Source organism: Portunus trituberculatus, chromosome 47 (genome assembly GCF_017591435.1).
Source record: "Portunus trituberculatus isolate SZX2019 chromosome 47, ASM1759143v1, whole genome shotgun sequence".
NCBI lineage: Eukaryota > Metazoa > Arthropoda > Malacostraca > Decapoda > Portunidae > Portunus > Portunus trituberculatus.
Window position 1 is genome coordinate 21,422,254 of NC_059301.1, and position 20,000 is coordinate 21,442,253.

At 37.4% G+C, this 20,000-nt stretch overlaps 2 protein-coding genes across 4 annotated transcripts in view; one reads left to right on the top strand and one right to left on the bottom strand.

Moving 5' to 3' along the window:
- The window catches only part of LOC123520715 (origin recognition complex subunit 6-like), a 13,587-nt gene extending 26 nt beyond the window's left edge, over positions 1 to 13,561 (top strand). The window contains exons 1-7 of one of the 2 annotated variants that reach the window (XM_045283255.1): positions 1 to 25; positions 227 to 322; positions 4,610 to 4,736; positions 6,074 to 6,237; positions 11,439 to 11,519; positions 11,646 to 11,766; positions 12,031 to 13,561. The exon at positions 1 to 25 is cut by the window's left edge and continues 26 nt beyond it. In XM_045283255.1, coding sequence (XP_045139190.1) covers positions 258 to 322; positions 4,610 to 4,736; positions 6,074 to 6,237; positions 11,439 to 11,519; positions 11,646 to 11,766; positions 12,031 to 12,210 — 738 coding nt within the window. In that variant the 5' untranslated portion in view covers positions 1 to 25; positions 227 to 257 and the 3' untranslated portion in view covers positions 12,211 to 13,561. Of the gene's footprint in view, positions 323 to 4,609; positions 4,737 to 6,073; positions 6,238 to 11,438; positions 11,520 to 11,645; positions 11,767 to 12,030 lie in introns of both variants that reach the window. The other variant, XM_045283254.1, reaches the window with a different exon arrangement.
- Positions 12,738 to 20,000, bottom strand: part of LOC123520714 (etoposide-induced protein 2.4 homolog) — a 7,804-nt gene continuing 541 nt past the window's right edge. Inside the window, exons 2-8 of one of the 2 annotated variants that reach the window (XM_045283253.1) lie at positions 18,645 to 18,826; positions 17,377 to 17,632; positions 16,954 to 17,073; positions 16,659 to 16,795; positions 16,249 to 16,335; positions 14,004 to 14,078; positions 12,738 to 13,442 (exon numbers count right to left, since the gene is read on the bottom strand). In XM_045283253.1, coding sequence (XP_045139188.1) covers positions 13,322 to 13,442; positions 14,004 to 14,078; positions 16,249 to 16,335; positions 16,659 to 16,795; positions 16,954 to 17,073; positions 17,377 to 17,632; positions 18,645 to 18,826 — 978 coding nt within the window. In that variant the 3' untranslated portion in view covers positions 12,738 to 13,321. Of the gene's footprint in view, positions 13,443 to 14,003; positions 14,079 to 16,248; positions 16,336 to 16,658; positions 16,796 to 16,953; positions 17,074 to 17,376; positions 17,633 to 18,587; positions 18,827 to 20,000 lie in introns of both variants that reach the window. The other variant, XM_045283251.1, reaches the window with a different exon arrangement.

Here is a 20,000-nt window from a genome sequence, read left to right on the forward strand (position 1 = left end):
CGACAGACAAGGGATTGAGACGAGTGTAGGTGGTCAGCCCGCCAACTTGCCAAGAGGCAAACACAAACACGTACAGTGACAGGCCGCAGTGTAGTGTAACCTTTTTACTGACGTGTTTGTGCCTTGCTCTGTCACACTGTGTTGCTCGCTCTGGATATAGAAAGGGATCTCTTAAATAGACAGTTAAGGTGGGGAAATTACTTCAGACATTGTTGATATTATACAGGTATTGCAAGTCTCCCACCGACCACCACAACATGAACGTGGGTGTCCTGCAGTCACTGGCTCAAAAACTTGGCGTGACGGCTCCCGCCACTCACAGGTAAAGTACTTATCAGTCTATATTATCTTAAGGTTTGCATGATGCAGTGTTTTATGAAATGTGAAATGGAAATGCATACTAAACATGAAGGCCCACTTATCTTGTATTAATGTCCAAGACGAGGGCATACATTTTCTTGGCCGGAAAAAGCTCCTGATCTGTCAGTACAATGCTCAACGTAGTTGCCTGCAGGTGGACAATAATATCTGGATTGGCAGACCCTTCCTATCAGGACAGGCTTGCCAGGTTATGACTGATGCTAATTGTTCAACTAAAGTCTGCCGAGGACTTAAAACAATATGTACATGTTCATTCGTCAAACAGAGAAACAAAGATAGTACGGAGACTTGTGAAAGAGGTATTGACACGCTGTATTAAGTGGCTAGATCCTGGGGGATTATAAATTAATCCTACCAAATGTGTTGCCCTCTGCTTTCATCGGAAGTGTACATATTGATTGGTCTGGACTTGAAGATTTGGCTCATTATTATTTAGGGGATGACATGTTACCAGAAAAGGATATTTCTCAGGACTTAGGTATTTCCATGGATACATCACTGAAGTTCCACAAACATATTCCTACTAGCTAATACATACATGTATACCTATGCTGTGGCAAATAATCTGTTGAAATCCACTGTTAATTGTGATCACACATTTATGACTACCTTGTTCACCTCTCACATATGCCCTTTGTTAAAGTACAACTCAGCGGTGTGGAACTTTGGATTTATCAAAGATGTTAAGGCATTTCAGGCAGTTTAGCTTTGTTGGACTAAATATGTTGATGACCTTGAGAATTACCCTATTATGATCATATTAAAGCTTAGAATATATTTTCTGTTAAAGGCAATTATTACATCATGACATAATTAAGATGTGGCAAATTGTGTATTATTACAGTTTCAACCAATACACCAAATGTAACTATACACATTCTCATGGTCTAGATCACACTTTTACGAGCATTTCTAACCCCATTTTACCCTATTAGAAATTAATAATAACTTCAGGACAGAATTTACCTGGTAGAATTATTGCAGTTTCAAACAATACACCACACGTAACTATAAACATTCTCATGGTCTAGATCACACTTCTAACCGCCATTTTACCCTATCAGAAATAAATAATGACTTCAGGACAGAATTTAGGTTAGGTTAGGTTAAGTTTCTCCACCCTAAAACCCTGCTTTCCCAGAAGGTCCCCTAGCTTGTTAGACATTGGGAAAAAGAAATATAAGATAGGGTATATTGGCTGAATTTGCAAATTTACCACAAATTGTAACTGGAAAATCTTCCTTAAGTATTAATCATTTCTTCTTTCACCCAACTTTTAGCATTACCAGAGGCCATCAACTCAAGTTAGAACATGGTCATACCAACCTAGACATTAGGAAATACTCATTCACAATACACAATATGTATTGGCCTTTGGAATTCCCTCCCTGAATCCATTGTTATATGTCCCAGTCTCAAGTAATTCAAATCTGCTTTAGCATCTAATCTTGGGAATCTATTTTTTTAATATCATGACTAATTAAGTTAATTTACCTTATTACTTATTGTTGCTCATGATGCACTCTCCAGCCCTTTTGTATTGTTGTTCAAGTTACGGAGTACTTGTATTTGTTAGGGCTGGCACATCAGCATAGTGCAGCTTCTTTGACCCTTACCTGAATCAGGGGACCAGGAAGCCCACCAGTTAAGAGAACCAGGTAAGAGGGACAGGTTATTAAGACAAGACCTTATATACTGTTACCATATCTTCCATAGCCTCAATATCATCTCATATATTGAAATTTGCACTACGACTCCAGCAGCTGGCACAAGGGATTGTAGTTTTAAAATCCAAATGCAACCTTATAAGTTTGTAGATGCTTTTTTTGTAGTTGAATCATCCACATGGAATTCATTACCACATAAAGTAGTTGAAACAGCCAGTCTACCTATATTTAAGTCTGGATTACACACTTCTTGGTGATGACCTCTCTACATGATTACACCTTTGTCCAATTAATCCACACAATTTGCACTAGTTCTTACAGTAGGTACTCTGGAATAAGCCCCTACACATGTACAGTAAGCCCCCGCACTTGGCGAATTAATTAGTCTGGCGAAACTACAGCAAAATGCGAATTTCACCGAGCACGAGTTCTTTATACCATATAAATTGCCTAAAAAATGCTTCAATCAGTCTTTGGTCATTGCCAAAGTCCCTCTTTTGATCCCTAAAAGACCATCTTTCAAGCTTAAATAAAATCTTTTGCCTTCACATATTAGAACACATGTACAAAACAGAACAATAAACAATAAATAAAGCTAATAAGACGTGATATAAAGGCTGTAACTCCCGTTTTTCCACCCGTTTCCCTCGCCAACTTTCGTCCTTGCCGCCACCACCATTGTCCTTACCCCCACTGGTACCAACTGTTGCACTGGTAGAGGCCATGTTGACGATTAATAGCCAGAATTCGTTCCCACACTAGCAGAACAGAGGATAGCACAAACAAAATGGCTGAAGGAGACTCTCACAATGTGTTCTGATAGGTTTAGAGAGAGGTCTGACGTCACCAGGGAGCCGCGTGCTTTGCTGTGCTGCTGCTAGGGGACCGCCAAGTTTGAATTCAAATCGCCAAGCGTGCACTCGGTGGTCTATGGCATGGCCACCCTACCGCCAAAAGTGAATTTCGCCAAGCTGAGATTCGCCAAGTGCGGGGGCTTACTGTACAGCCATCTCTGAACTTTAGATGAATTCATTTGTGTATTGGTGGCATTGTTGAATATATTTTTATTTTATTTGTAATTTGCAAAGAAATCCTGACTAGTTTGTCTAGTTTTCTTTCTCTGATACTTTTTTGCTTTTAATTTCAAAGTCACAGAGTTGAAAAACGCAAACATTTTGAATAAGTCAGACTAAGCAAAGTGGTATCACCATTTTTCTGCAACTTTGAACAGGAATGAAGATGACTTATTAAGGAAATTGTTGCAGCTGGAGAAAATAGGCCAGAGGACATGGAGGAGGAGGAGGACTTGTAGATATTAGTTGGAGCTGTGTTTTAACTAAAAATAAAAATAATAATAATAATGAATATGTTTTCCTGCCTTATAAAAACATGTTTCTGTTATTGCATTAAAGTTTACTTTGTAATTTAGCAGGGCTGCACCAGGAAAAAAAGTCACAGTCGCAGTCGCGCCAGAGGGAGGCGGTGGCATAGTGGATAAGGTGGTGAGCGTGAGATTGGACAGACGTCCACGCGCAGGTTCAAATCCCACCACGTACAGCCTTAAACACTTTGCCTTTTGTCGAGTGGTTTAAAGTTACCTACACGTCACCATGGTACCCAGGTTCTAGGTGGTTACACTTAAGATGAGCTTGGATGGTGATATGAGCCCTGACATGGGTACCACTATAAATAAAATTCCCTGCGCCACTAATGAGCGGAAGCTGAACAGCGCTTCCCATTCACTCTTCAAGTGTGCCTACAGGCGCTGTAGGCCTTAATGTAAAAAAAAAAAAAAAAAAAAAAGAGAGAGATATCTGGCGGCAAAGTTGCAAAGTTGAAGTCTCACCTGAAAAAAGTTTACCTAATTGGGGAAGCTTTGCCACTCTCTGGACCCAACTTAAGGACACTAATCTAACCTAGCAAGGAAGTTAGTTCCCCCCTGGATATTCCTTTATGCACAGTAACCTAACCAAGAGTGCTTTGCTTCCCATAAATTTTTGTCAACTGCACTCAGCTGTCATTGTAACACTGAGTAGCCTTGTGGTTAGCCATCTGACTGCTGTGGCTGCCACTTATATACATGGTGATTGGCCAAAAATAATTGTTATATTAGCCAGATACAAACAACATTTAATGGCATTCTAATGCATAATTAAAGGGACAGCTTTCAGTGGCTAAACCAAAGAGATGCAAGAGAGCATGTGCCATTCCATACTGGAAACCAACATACTAACTTACACTATCCCTCCAAGTGAGCCTCATTGGCATGGACTTAGAATTTGTGATGCAGTAAAAGGTGCATCACATCACTGACATAACCATGCAATGACCATACCCATGACCCCAATACAAAACTCCCACAAACATTATGTACATTGAGTGTTCATCACCATATGCTCATAATTTAGCTGCTCTATGAGAATCTGTTATTAGTAATATTGGAAGAGATTTCATTACTAAGTTAGTGAAATATTCATGATGAATGAGGAAATAATAATCTTTTAGGCCTGTGTAGCATAGTTAATAGTTACATATGTTAACAATAATATTTTGTTGAGCAGAAAAGCTGAGGAGTTGGTGCGCTTACTTGAGGTGCAGGGAGGCAGCCAGCTAGCTCTCAGCACCTCTGCAAAGACTGTCATTTGCTTAGACTTGGCTGGCTCTGCCACTGGAACCACATTTGATAAGGTAAGGCCACACAGGTACAGTGGCAGGGAAATCAGGGTCAGCCAGTCCCCTATGAAAAACATGAAGTTTAAGAAAAATAAGATTAATGTGTATCAGGTCTGAAGAAATTGCTATCAAGAGAAGCCTTATGAAAATAGATACAAATATTCCTAGAAACATTAGAAAGGAAACCCTTGTAGTGACAGGACATTGAAAATGGACTTAAGTTCTTTTTTGGGATGTGATCATCAAGGTCTAATTGGTAACATGTACATTGAGTGTCTTATCTCTTGTGTACCTTAACCCTTTTGATGAATTTTCTAATATTGTAAACTCGATTAACACAAGTTTGAGTGACACAATTTTGATTTAATGCAACCGAATATTAAAGGAGATACAATTAAATAACGCAATTTATTTTATTTAACGTAGGTTAACTTGATTAGATGGCAGCACATGCAGACATGCTGCTTCTGGGAGGCACCACATTTAGACGCTTTCAGCCAGATTCTTAAACATTACCTTCCACCTTCATCAGTTTAAGGATACCGTCCTGGAGAAATCCGTATTCTTAAGAGCAAACGCTGCCTTCTCGCAGCTTGGGAAGGCAATGATCAGGCAGGATTTAGGTACCTTCACTGCAAAGGTGAACCAAGACCCATGTCTTTGTCATTACCTTCACATAAATTTTGCTTGAACACCTATCATCATTAGTTTTTTGTGAACTAATTAACTTTAGAAACACGAAAATGTGCATGTAGGTTATCGTTCAAATAGCTTAGTTTACAAATATTGTGATTGGAACTGAAGTTAGGGGTGGAACCCATGAAACTTGTCGGTATAGAGTCAGTGATAACAAATCCTTAGCTAACGAACAGGTCTGAAGAACAGCAACAACATAGCCGTTGCCAGCTTCAATCACTGCATCTCCTCGTGTTAATCGAGAGTTAGCTGTATTGCAAACCATAATTTACAAACTAACTGTATTCCTGAGAATAAGTTTCCAGTATATGGTGATTTACTTTGAATCTTACATGTTTGATTTAAGCATGATAAAAAAAGATTTATGGTGCTGTGATGTGATACAAAAATAGGAATCAAACCTGGATTATTTGTGGCATACCTTATAGTTCAGTCAGTAAAGACTTAAAGCCTATCGAATTCAGGTTTGGTTCCCAATCATCTCTATCTTGTTTATTTATGAAATTAATTGTTCACTGTTTTATAATGGAGAGTATTCTTTGTATAATTAGACTTAAAATGATTATATGACTAAATTCCACTTAAGACAAAACAAAGTACTATAGACTTTTGTGTAAAATTAATATGATAAAATATATACAAACATTTTTTCCCAGAAATTAGCTGTGAAGTTGGCTGGACTGACCCATCCCCAGTATGTGGCTCTGAGTCAAATTGCAGCACTGCGGCTGAATCTCTCTCCAAAAGTTACTGTGACTGATCTCTGTCAAGCCCATTCTGTCACAGCAGCCAGCCAGTTAGCCCAGCAAGTTCTTGCACTGTAGGTGGCCCAGTAGTTAACTATATATCTGACCTTGATTAACAAATGCATTTGTAGGTACAGATTTCTTAATGATTATATATTTAGGATTGTTAAGTAAAGAGAAGGTGCAGGTTATCTGCTGTGGTCTTAGCTTTGAAGCATGTGTTTGGTAATATGTTTCACTATGAAGGGGCAGGGATAAACTAGTATATGCTGTCTGGCCTTGCTAGGGGTGTGTGTAGCCAACTGTGATATGCCAATGCTCCTGGGGTGAAGTGTGGTGACCTACAAGATTATTCCATTGTACTGGTGACCAATAAGGCCAAGAATGATGTGTGAGTGAGTTAGGTGCTTTTTCTATACCAATCCATGTGGGATTGCTGGCCTGGTTTATAGATAGCTATAGATTGTGATTTCACATTAAATAAAATAACTTGAAGGGAGGGACGGCAAAAAATGCAATTTTTTTACCCAAACCTCAAAATTGAGTAATTAATACTGCTGTTACCCTTGAAATGTCTACAATTTTCTGTGAAAACAGCAAGTTCCTATCTTAATTCCTTATATGTTTAAATCGCCTTTATTTATGCACTTTAAAGGTCTCTTTAAATGCCCCGCCAGATGGTAGGCAACATGATTTGTCATTGCTTATGATTTTGTAGCTTTTTTTTTTTTATAGACCTTCATATGGTAACATCAGGACAGAGCAACAAATAACAGCTTTGACGCCTCCATCACTGTCACGTGTTCCACATGCAGTGACAGTGACACGCCAGTAACATCACATCACTTGGTAGATGATGCTGGGAAGGAAAGAGACCTAACTGAGCTGAACTGCAAGCTTGTATATGAGGTAATAAATGACCTTGGCTGTGCAGGATTGAACATAATTGCCCAAGCCAAACAAACATCACGATTTGCACTGCTCAACAGAAAACGCCTCATATCTCAAAACTTAAGTTATTGATATTTCGAGCGCAATGTCTCTGTTAGCTTCTAAGTAATTTCAAATATAAAGGTATCAATGGAAAGAGGAAAGATAGGATATTTTTTCATTGTGAGGCATTTTGAAAGAAATATAGGTGTGTCTCGGGGAAAAAAAAAATAGTTTTTGTCATTGATATTTTTTATTTTATTTTTTTTCATATATGAAGTATGATAATCAAAATGTATCATGATTGAAAAAAACCTACATACATCTACAGCATGTATGTACATTTATTTTCAAAGTAGTAGGTTGAAAAACATTCGAGAAATAGCAGAGAATGCTGATGCAATTTATTACCATTTTCAGCGCGTATAGTTTTTTTTTTTTTTTTTTTTTCTCTGAAACTGATTATTGTATTTCAATAAAACTTGGGATTCTTGTAATTGAGGTACTAATACATAAACGCACCAAATTTCATGAGAATCTAACAAAAAAAAAAAAAAATACACATTAAGTAAAAACTGTCACATCCCCTTAAAAATAAATAAACACATCTGATTAACAAATAGTCATTAGTTACTTATCAAAAGACAGTAAATTCCTTTACCTGAATTGCCCATGAAAAGCTAAAAGCAGGTCTGGCAGGTCTGAAAGCAGGACTAAACATGCTTGTGCAAAATGTAGCCCCTATTATGCACTGTTTGTTCTGTGTTTCGGGAGGGGTGGCTCTGTTCACACCTTATTGTAATATTGTTATATTTTTTAAGTTAGTCTAATTAATATATGAAGGACTTAGTTGAAGAAGTGAAGAAAGCTGGGCATGATTGCACAAATGGTTCTTGTGATCAATGAGGATGCTCTGCCTCTTCTGAAAAGAATCAGACCGAAATATATTCTGATTAAGTTTTGAGTGTGTGTGTGTGTGTGTGTGTGTGTGTGTGTGTGTGTGTGTGTGTGTATGTAATTCACCTCGGTCATCTGCTGGTCACCCAACCAGTCTTCCCCATTACAGAGTGAGCTCAGAGGTCATAGACCGATCTTCGGGTAGGACTGAGACCACATCACACACAACACACACTGGGAAAGCGAGGCCACAATCCCTCAAGTTACATCCCGTACCTATTTACTGCTAGGTAAACAGGGGCTACACATTAAGAGGCTTGCCCATTTGCCTCGCCGCTTTCCGGGACTCGAACCCGAGCCTCTCAATTGTGAGTCGAGCGTGCTAACCACTACACTACGTGGTGTGTGTGTGTGTGTGTATGTGTGTTTCACTGTCTCTGACGAGACAGCCAGACGTTACCCTACGGAACGAGCTCAGAGCTCATTATTTCCGATCTTCGGATAGGCCTGACAGACCAGGCACACACCACACACCAGGACAACAAGGTCACAACTCCTTGATTTACATCCCGTACCTACTCACTGCTAGGTGAACAGGGGCTACACGTGAAAGGATACACACCCAAATATCTCCACCCGGCCGGGGAATCGAACCCCGGTCCTCTGGCTTGTGTGTGTGTGTGTGTGTGTGTGTGTGTGTGTGTGTGTTTCACTGTTTGATCTGCTGCAGTCTCTGACGAGACAGCCAGACGTTACCCTACGGAACGAGCTCAGAGCTCATTATTTCCGATCTTCGGATAGGCCTGAGACCAGGCACACAACACACACCGGGACAACAAGGTCACAACTCCTCGATTTACATCCCGTACCTACTCACTGCTAGGTGAACAGGGGCTACACGTGAAAGGAGAGACACCCAAATATCTCCACCCGGCCGGGGAATCGGACCCCGGTCCTCTGGCTTGTGAAGCCAGCGCTCTAACCACCGAGCTACCGGGTGTGTGTGTGTGTGTGTGTGTGTGTGTGTGTGTGTGTGTGTGTGTGTGTGTGTGTGTGTGTGTCTTTACCTAGTTGTACAGAGTTTGAGTGAGACTCAGTGTCCTTTCTCCATATCTCCATTTATCTCCTTGTTCTCTTCTATCTTGTAAGGTTGGTAGTCCCATTTCCCTCAGCCTTTCTTCATATGTTAGGTCCGTTAGTTCTGGCACCATCTTTGTAGTTATCTTCTGAATCCATTCTAATCTTATATCTGTTTTAGAGCTCAGTGACCACACAACTGCTGCATATTCCAGCTCAGGACATATCGTGCTTGTGATAATTTTTTCTGTCATATCTTTGTCCATGAATTGAAATGCCACTTTTATATTAGTCAGCATTTTATATGCTAATACAAATATCTTACTTAAGTGTTTTTCGGGTTTCAGATTTTCCTGTATAATCACTCCCAGATAATTTTTCCTCTTTAGTCTTCATTATTTGTTTCTCTCCCATCAGATACCGGTCTTCAATTACTCTTTCGTAGTTCCATTAAGTGACATTTCTTTGTATTGAACTCCAACTTCCATTTCTTACTCCACTCGTAGATTTTGTTTATATCTTCCTGCAGCAGCAAATAGTCCTCTTGGGTTTTGATTACTCTTAGCAGATTTGCATCATCAGCAAACAAATTAATATAACTGTTTATCTCATTGTGAATGTTGTTAACATATATCTTGAACGTAATGGGGGCTGACATTGACCCTTCTGGCACTCCACTTGTTACTTTACCCTAAGAGGAGTATGTATCTCTGATCACAATTATTCATTCCCTGTTCCTCAAGCAATCCCTTATCCAGTCTAACAAAGGTCCTTGCAGTCCTCCTGTGCTCTCTAGTTTCCAAAATAGTATATATGCCATGAGGGACTTTATCAAAAGCCTTTATTATGTCCAGGTACAGTATACTGTGTCGGCCCATCCATCTCTGCTTTCTAGTTCTTCTGTTACTCTTGAATAGAAACTTAATAAGTTCAACACACATGACCGTCCTGTCCTGAACCCAAATTGTCTGTTTGATATAACTTGCCCTTCTTCTAGATGTTTAACCCATTTTTCTTTGATAATTATTTCACATAACTTCCCCACAACACTTGTAAGTGACACCGGTCTGTAATCTAATGGCTTAGTTGCCTTTCCTCCTTTAAATATTGGTACGTATTACGTTGGTTCTCTTCCATTCTAGTGGTACCATCCAGTCCCATTGCTTTTCTGACATCCAAATTATCTAATAATCTTGTAATATCTTCTTAGTGCACGATGATTTCCTGCAGTCCTCGACAATACAATGTCCTATTTGGTTCTACAAAATCCTCTTCTTCAGTGAATGCAGTTTTGAAGCTCTCATTCATTACTTCACTCATTTCTATTGCTGTTTGGTATGTCTTCCCTCCTTTAATATTTTTCTATTGTTTCCTTATTCTTCATCTTACCATTTTTAAATTTGTAAAAAAGCTTAGGTTCATCTATGTTTTTCCGCACCACATCTTTCTCAACGTTTTTTCTTCCTCTCTCCGTACTCTAATATATTGATTTCTCGCATCCTTATACTGTTGCCTGTTATTGTCATTTCTCTGCTTTTAGAGTTTCTTCCAAGCTTTATCTTTTGCCTTTTTAGCTTCTATACATCTGGCATCGTACCAAGCGTGTATACTTTTCTTAACTCTATAAACAGGTACGTATTTCTTCACTCCTTCATTATATTTCTGTAGGAATATTTCACATTTCCTTTATATTGTCCTTCTGTTCATAATGTTCCTCCATTCAATATCAGCAAAATATTTTCTTAATTTTTCAAAATCTACTCTTGTATAATTTTTTTTTTTTTTTTTTTTTTTTTTTTTTTTTTGTCATCTTTGTATTTTATCCCATCCTCCTCCTGCATTTCTAATTCTAATGTCACATGATCATTTCTTCCCATTGGACTAAGGTATTGTATGCTGGAAGGGGGCTCTGGCTTCTTTGTTAATACTAGGTCAAGCAACGATGGTGTGTGGTCGGGTAGGACTGAGACCATAACACACACTCCACACGCCAGGAAAGCGAGGCCACAATCCCTCGAGTTACATCCCGTATCTATTTATTGTTAGGTGAACAGGGGCTACACTTTAAGTGTGTGTGTGTGTGTGTGTGTGTGTGTGTGTGTGTGTGTGTGTGTGTGCTTCATCTTATTCTTGAGAATCTTGTGCTGAACTTGTGATGATTGTCTATATCCCCTCACATAGTATGTAGAGCTCAAAATAACTTGATATACTAAGGCTGAGACCTTTGACATATCATGCTCTCCATCTTCTAGCTCAGGGAGGATAGTACTGTAACTATATTATTTAAAAAAGAGGCATTTAACAAAAAGTCTGAACTAGTACATGAATACACCACAGTCATACTCAATTTTAAATAAGACCTTTTTAACAGATATGAAGAGCAGAAGTGCATTAAAGAAGTGGATCTCAGCCTGCCTGCCTATCCCACAGCTGCTGTTTATGCAGCCTGCAGGTGAGTTTTTTTTTTTTTTTTTTTTTTTTTTTTTTTTTTTAGGAAATTATGTATATTAATCATACTGCCTAGTTACATGTCTGTAATGTGATTATACTGAAGATGCTTTTATTGGGTGACTTGCAGTATATTGAAAATTAAAGTGGACAAGCAACGACTGTATGAATCTAGTAGAAGCAAACGTAAAGTTTATCAGAAACTGGTGGAGGTGATGATGACACTGGCCAAGAGTCTTCACTCACAGCAGGTATGACACACAAACTTGATCACACACAATACAATGTTATCAAAATTATGGTCTAAAAATGCCTTTTTAATGTTAATAGTAAAGTAAGCCATTATTTGCAGGGAAGTGATATATCATCTGCTATATTATGTAATAATTGTTTCTGCATTGTAGATGCTGTTATGAATGATTGAAAAGGTAGCAGTAAATGAAGTCTTACAAACAAGATGAGTTTAGTCAAGTAATTTTTATGGATCCCTCAACACATGATTTAATGCTTTCCAGGCAAGTAAAAGTGGCAGTGGCAAACGCAGCAGGACATTGGTAGAGCTTGTGGAAGAAAACCTGAGTCACTCTTCTGAGAAACGAAAGAGGACAGATAACAAGGAGGAAGAAGTCAGTGCAGGTGATGATTTTGAAGACTGGAAGAAAAAGATACTTGCTGCAAGTACTACTCAACAGTAATCAAGTTTTGTACATACTGAGGTATTAAGATAGTGGCATCATTAACATATCTTGAATGGTTTTATATTGCTAATTTTTAATTAGATATAAGAAATTATTAGCAGTTACCACCAGTCCACCATATGATCAAGGAGTCCCTACATTTTTTGTAGATTTTCATGGAGTTAGTCTTAACCAATTAGGTCAGTGATTTCTGGATTTCCATTTTCTTCTGGATTTCTTTTACATTGAGCCCATTTTTCATCTTTGATGTTGTCAGTTGTTAACTTGTTTGCTATTTCAGTAGATGAATGAATAAGCACTCTATCAGCCAGATAGACATATATGCATACACACATACCAGGCTGACATCATTCTGAAAATAGTCTCATTGTAAGAATGGAATACAGAAGATGAGTCTCTCAATCCTTTTGTCCTTTTCTGTTGTCTTTTATGACATGCAGGGAATATATTAGTAGTATTCTTTTAATCTCACCTTATTTTCTGCTGCAAGACATAACACAGGGAAGGACAAATGAAAGAACCAATAAAAATGTATTTTAATATATAAAAATGTTTTTCCCTATAATTGAGCTCACATACTGAAGGCCTGAGTGACAGATTGAGAGCTGCCACAGAGAGTGATCAACTTGAGTATCAGTTTGTACCAAACTCTCCTGGCTCCTGAATCAATGAAATAGAAGTTTCATGTTGAGGATGACCATCTAACTTAAACTTTCATGCAAATATTGGCATTAATGCCAAAAATTTCCATTATCTCATACATTCTGTTTTTAATTAAAAATAGGCTTTGTGATTGACTCACAAATGATTAACTGATCAATGAATACAAAATATTATTTGTGATTGACTCACAAATGGTTGACTGATAAATGGATACAAAATTAATAAAATTCATTTTAAGGATTAAAATTGGTCCTTGCAAGATTCTCAATGAGACAACTCCACGTGCTCATCCTAACTATTGCACTGTCTTCAACAATGGTTCCACTTTATACTGAATTTTCTGTGTTACATGTATTTAGATAGTGTTTGTGGATGTACTTTGTGTTGCAAGAAAGTCTTCCAGTTGATAATATGACACCTCTTCTACATGGTGAAGATGTCCCAGCTAGCGGCGCACAGGGCGAGTCTTGCAAGGGGTGGCAGGAATTTTATGCCGGCTGACTAGAGTGTGGATCAATTGGTTGGATACACCCACAACCAGAGAGAACAACTGCATTGGGTAGCCACTGAAATATGGATTCATCATTACTTCTAAGTACTATTATCATCAATATAACCATGTTTCCCTCACTGAAGGAAAAGACATTCACACACCAGTTCTTAGAATAAACATTACTCAACAAAATGGGACATTTTAAATACTCAAAATACAGCTTTGTTTGAAATCAATCTAGAAACTATGCAACTTCCAACTTTTGCTAGTTTCCCTCTTGTACAACCTGTAGTTACAAGGACATTCAGAGTAATAAAGTCACTCTAATACCACTTGTAACACATTTACTGTACTGTAATCAAATATTACAGAATGGTGCCTTGGACTAATGAATGGAGTCCCTCACCTGGTCCACATTTCTCATGTCTTTCATCATGATTTCAATATACAATTTAATCATATTCATAACTTGCACCATTACATTCTGAACAGCAATTTAATTTAGTTTAGTTTTAACAGACTATAGAAGTATAAGACCAGTTTTAAAAACTGGTATTCTCTGTAGAAAGAGAAAAAAATAAGGGGGGGAGAGGAGACACTGCAATGATAGTAGGAAATGCAAAACAGGACTTACGTTGTATTAGGAACTGGTTCGGCTTCATTAGCACTGATGATAAAGATAGGGAACAACAGGGAGAAGAGGCATCCACTGAAAAAAAAATAAATAAATGTCCATTCATTAACATTCTACCGAGGCTTTGCTTACTAATTAAGTAACAAGAAATAAGCAGTTATTTTATTCTCTCTCTCTCTCTCTTAAACACACACATACACACACACACACTGCTGACATCACAGAGAGCAAACATATAAACAAAGTGCTCCTATTGCTGCCTCCAGCCATGAGACCTGGTTTTGTATTATGTGGAGGGCTAGGGTAGTGTACACTGTCTCCAATAGTATCAAACTATTTTGTGTTAAAACAGAAAAAAGCATGGAAGACTATAAGAGTCCAGATGGTGCTGTCAGCCATATAAACATTGACACAAGGCCTTTGACTGTGAACCCCATAGAAACACCATTGAGAGTAAGGAATTTAAGTGAATAGAGTTCCATTAAGGATTTCTCAGGATTCAAAGACGAAAGAACCAACACGAGAAAAATAATATCGGTGCAGAAGGAGATTAGGTGTACGAGGGAAGTTATTGCTGGGATATTAGAGAAGCAAGATCAATTATTACAGGAAAATCAAGAACGGAAAATGAAATGTAGTGAATTAGAGGAAATAGTGAAGGGCAACAATGGGATCAGATCTACACTAGAAGGAATAAAAAAAGAAAGTCCTAAAGGAGAAGTGTAAGAACTATGAGGCAGCATTGGAAGGGCTTAGGGAGAAGGCTGATCCAGGGGAAGGAGTAATGAGTGAGGAAAATTTAGCTGAGTGGAAAAAGACGTGAAAAAAAGATCAAGATGAAAAAGTGAACTTTGCAGGAGTGGTTAAACAACAAATGAGAAAAAACGAGACACAGTTATGCAGGTGATTAAGGAAAAGAAAGAACTAATGAGAGACACAATACATAAAAAGAAATGTAAGTATGGTTATATATGAACTACAAGAGAAGAAAACACAGTGAAATTTGAAAGAAAATGAGAAGAAATAAATGGAAATTTTTTTTTTTTCAAAGGTTCAGGATGAAGAGACAGGGACTAGAGAAGAAATACATAGACATGGAATCCATAAGGCTAAAAAAGGTTAAACAGTTACATGTGCCATTAAAGACTAATATATGGAAACATGAGGTACATAAGGAAATGCAAAATGAAGCGTTGAAGTGCTTGAGCAATATACTATAAACCAACAGAAAAGTACTACTTGAATCATATACAGTGGAACCATGATTCTCAAACTTAATTTGTTCTTGCATATTTGAATCCAAAGTGTTTTGAAGCAATTTTTCAATTAGGATTCGGTGTATAATAGGTTAATCCATTCTCAGTCACCTGTCCACCCTGTCTTAGCAGATTATAACAGATGCTCCCACTGATGAGAAGGCTGTTCCACAGATCTCTAGCTCAGACATTATCCATGAAGGATGTATTAAATCAACTTCAACATTGAATTCATAAGGAAATACTGTTGCAGGTATTCTCTTTGTCACCAATGTAGTGAGGAAAGCCTTACAGTGAAAACAGAGAATGACCCACTTACCACCAAATTGAAGATGATCATAACACTTAGACATCTTGCTGCTGGAAAATGCAGTTGAGCTTAGCCCAAAACTGTTTGTTCTTCAACAGAATCGCATTTACCTTATTTCAAAGACCAAGTTACTGCCTTACAGTCTACCCACTATCTCTCTCTCTCTCTCTCTCTCTCTCTCTCTCTCTCTCTCTCTCTCTCTCTCTCTCTCTCTCTCTCTCTCTCTCCAAATATATAAATATGAAAGAAAGGAATTCAAATCTTAATCTAAAACTAATTTGTTAAAAAAAGAGAGATGTTCAGTAATGGATGTTCCACTGCAATAATTATGTAGAAAGCTTATGCTTCAAGCACAAAACATAAAAATGTAATTGTACATTTTCTTTAAAGAAAGTAAGAAAAGTGTCTAAATATAATGTTTTGAACCTATATCATCTAAGCAATGTGTTCCTGGACTTCCATTACATTAGTGTGTAAATCTTCTACTTGACTAAAATCACCTTATAAAAAAAAAATGTATATCTTTAGAATCTCATACATTACAAGATACTTACTATATGGTAGGAATATTATAAAAACCATTTTGAAGATCATTGTCAAACACTGCATTCCATCTATTTATCCTAGACATTTAGTTATTAGGATACAGAGTTTGTCATGAATGTACTTCAGGGCTTACCTGAGGTATATTGAAGAAGGGTACATTGTGATGGCAGCCAGAGGGAAGCCAAACCCAACAAAATACGGCCAGTTGGCCTCAATGTAGCTGTCCAAATCATTGGAATACAATATATCACCATGTGGAAGGGAAGGGGATGGGGGAGAGAACATCATTTATTATGCATTGGCAATTTCTAAAACACTATAGAAGAAAGAGCCTTCTTACCATTATTTTTAGCTAAGGCAACATGCCAGATAAATTGTTTTTTCCTTAAAAAAGAACATTATTATTCCAAATAAAAAAAAAATATGTATACTTATATATGTCATATAAACAATCTTTATATCATAAAATTTTGGTCCAGTTTGGTTTATAAATATGGAGAACTTGGCTGGTGTCCTTAAGATACCATTTTTAAAACAACTCACCTCAACCTTTTGTACAATTCCCAGCCCATGTTGAACCACCTGTACTCAAAGGCATAGAGTGCCTGTAGCAAACACAAGTGTAGGCCACTCAGAAATGTGTTCAGAATTGCAATTGGTAGCATCCTCAACAAACTGGCCTGTGGAGAAGGCAATATAATAATGAAAAATGTGATCCACTTATAATAATGAAAAATGTGATCCACTTATAACTAAAACTAAAAGGATACACATGAGATGACCATTTGATCAGTTATTCCCCTCATGTCGAATAGTATTTCATACTGATAAGAATTACCTGCATCAGGAACAGAAATTGAATAAAGATGGAAATGAAGATATCAGCCACCATCTTACTCAAGCTGCTGATGAGTTGAGGCTGACCTTGTCGCTGACGGTAAGCACTGTCTGCTATGTCCTGTCAGAGAGAGAATAATTTCATTTCACCTCACATCTCCACATCATCATCAGCATCTTACTAACAAAGCAACTAACTTTTCACTAAGTTAACTGATATTTTACTATATGTAATGTTATTTTGTTTATTTCAACTATTCTCTTCTTTATATTAAGGATGATACATACAGTAAGTGGTATTTTAAGCTTATTTGCACATACCACTCTCATCACACCATCTTTCTACACCAATACATTATTTTTATTTATATATTTTATTTATTTATTTATTTGTTTATTTATTCTTTTTTTCTTTCAATCTCACCTGGAACCAGATTGTGTTGATGATCCGAGAAAGGATGAAGATAGGTAGCAGCCAGAATAGGTTGAAAAGGGTACTAAGCACAGGATGCACATGATTCCAAATGGTGCTCTCTTCTCCACTACCTAGGAAATGCCCCATTATTGCACTGAGGCCTGGCAGCAACACATACTCAAAGAAGAGTAGACTCAGACCAAAGACCAGCCCATTGAGGATGCTACATTGCATGATGCGATACAGCACATTATTTTCATTCTCCCTGTAACAGAAAATAATATGCCATCAGATCCTTCCACAATACCAATAGTAATCAACTATAAGAAAAAAAATCAATGGAAGACAAAAAAGAAAAAAAATATATAAAAAGAATAAAACTGTAAGTGTGTTATATGGTACATCTACCTGTTTTTCTTTCAAGTTGTGTTTTTGACTATTTCTAGTTTCATACTAGTCAGCATGCATGAGCACACACACACAACACACACAAGACAGAACTGCTGTCCTATTCTTGCAGGAACACAAAATACACTGGAAAGCAGGGGCAGGATCACAAGGGTTTTGCTCCTGCTAGTTTATGGGATCAAGATTATGTTCCATAGCTATCCTCTGTTAGAGGGAAGAGGACTAAATCACCTCTACCCAGTCAAGCTTCAAACAAAGGCTCCATCAGATGTGAGTCAAGCACTATATACATAAAGTGAGTAATTGCTAAAATCAAGCCGTTACTGTGCAGCTCTATCTATGAGGCAGTTTCTTTGATTATCTTTCCTTCCAGACAGATTGGATCCAATTCATGAAAGCAGATATGATTTTTATATCAATAGGGAAACAGTTGGTTCATAAATTACAAAACTGAATGTATTAATGAGGAGATATGTCAATACTAAAATTATTGTTAAACTATTCATCATGTTAGTAGACTATCATCCAAGCAAACATTTCAATAAGATGGTGCTGTCATGTTAATTCTACTCAAATGATGCTGAAGGAATTTTGTTATGTGGCAATATATGCTTAGAAATAGGATAGTTAAAGGAAAACAAAGATTTAGTTGCTGCACAAAGCTACATTAATTAAAGGCAAAGTAACAAGTGAATGTTTATTAGATAATCATGCTTAAATTTACCTTCTGTAATAACAAATTGTATGCTGATAACTGAAGATGTAAATAATCAGTGAGGAATTAATTGAAAAGCATGGTAGAAATACAATACCAATAGCGATGTGAATCATGCACATTGGAACCAGCGAGGATCCTCCACAGCACTAACTCTTTTTGTTCAGCATGCTTCTGTTTCTTCTCCGCCTGTTGTGCAGCTCGTCTCTGAGCCAAGCTGGTCTCCTGAGATGAAGTACTGACATATCTTGGGGGTTCTTGGGTGTCATATGTGAAGATCAGTCCAAATCCAGCAACACTATCTCTCAATCCACGTAAAAAGCCATACACTATCGACTGAAAAAGAAAACAAGGATGTATGTACACTTACGTCCTAAGATATAACTAGACAATGAACTGTTACTATGATCATCCTTGTATAAGTCTATCAAAACTTTGTCAGATTACCTGCACAACATTTTACCTATAGAACTGGATTGATCGACTTGAGCACACTGAATAGAGACCTATACAGCACAGCAGAGCAAGTATGCTGAGGTTAAAAAGTGTAGTTGCCCCAAGCATTATATTTATGGTCTGACCATTTTATGAAGATCGTTTAGGCGTTGGCTTTTTCAGGGATTTCCCGGCCAGCTGCGCTGTCACACTTGTACCAATTCGCACCAAGTCAGGTACTCAATACTTCATAATTGAATGGTGGTGTAGTACATATGCATTGTGATGCTCTAAAAAGGCAAGTTTGAGTGATTTTTATTTTTAAATATATTTTGCATTGTTTTTGCAAACACAACAATACTTGACAACGTTTCCTCTGAGCATTGTCACATTCCTTTGGGTGACCAGCCAGAGAGAGAGAGAGAGAGAGAGAGAGAGAGAGAGAGAGAGAGAGAGAGAGAGGCAGCTTGACTGACTGACAGGCAGATTCTTTTCTCAAATTTTAGTAATTTATAAGCAAGTATAGATCTCTGATAGAAATATATTTGCATGAAATGTAAATTATATATGTAGAGAGAGAGAGAGAGAGAGAGAGGTGGTGTGTGGGGAAACAAGGTTCTCATTGACACATAGGCTCTAATCCCATAATTTGCCCAGCACAAGATTTGGCAGCACTGCAGGCCAGAAATACTAAAAAAAAAAAAGCCAATGCCTAAACAATCTTCATAAAATGGTCAGACCATAGTATATCTAGATGTAATGTTATATAATGAAATGATAAAAACATGCATTAACTTAGATAAGGAACTAAACAAAATAGTAAAATTGGCACTAAGTGTATCAAGGTATGTGGTAATTAAAGCTTTACAAGATTATTTAGAATAGATTGTATCCAAAGGCATGTAAGAGTGACTGAAGATATAGTGATTCTGAAAGAAGTAAAACTTTTGGAAATGTTTTGGGTGAGATGCCAGAAATCTCGACTCCTGAGAAAGTTTCTAGAGAGGATGTTAAGGATTAGATATTTATGGATTTATTTATTACACTTATTACTGTTATCTTTTATTATTTATTA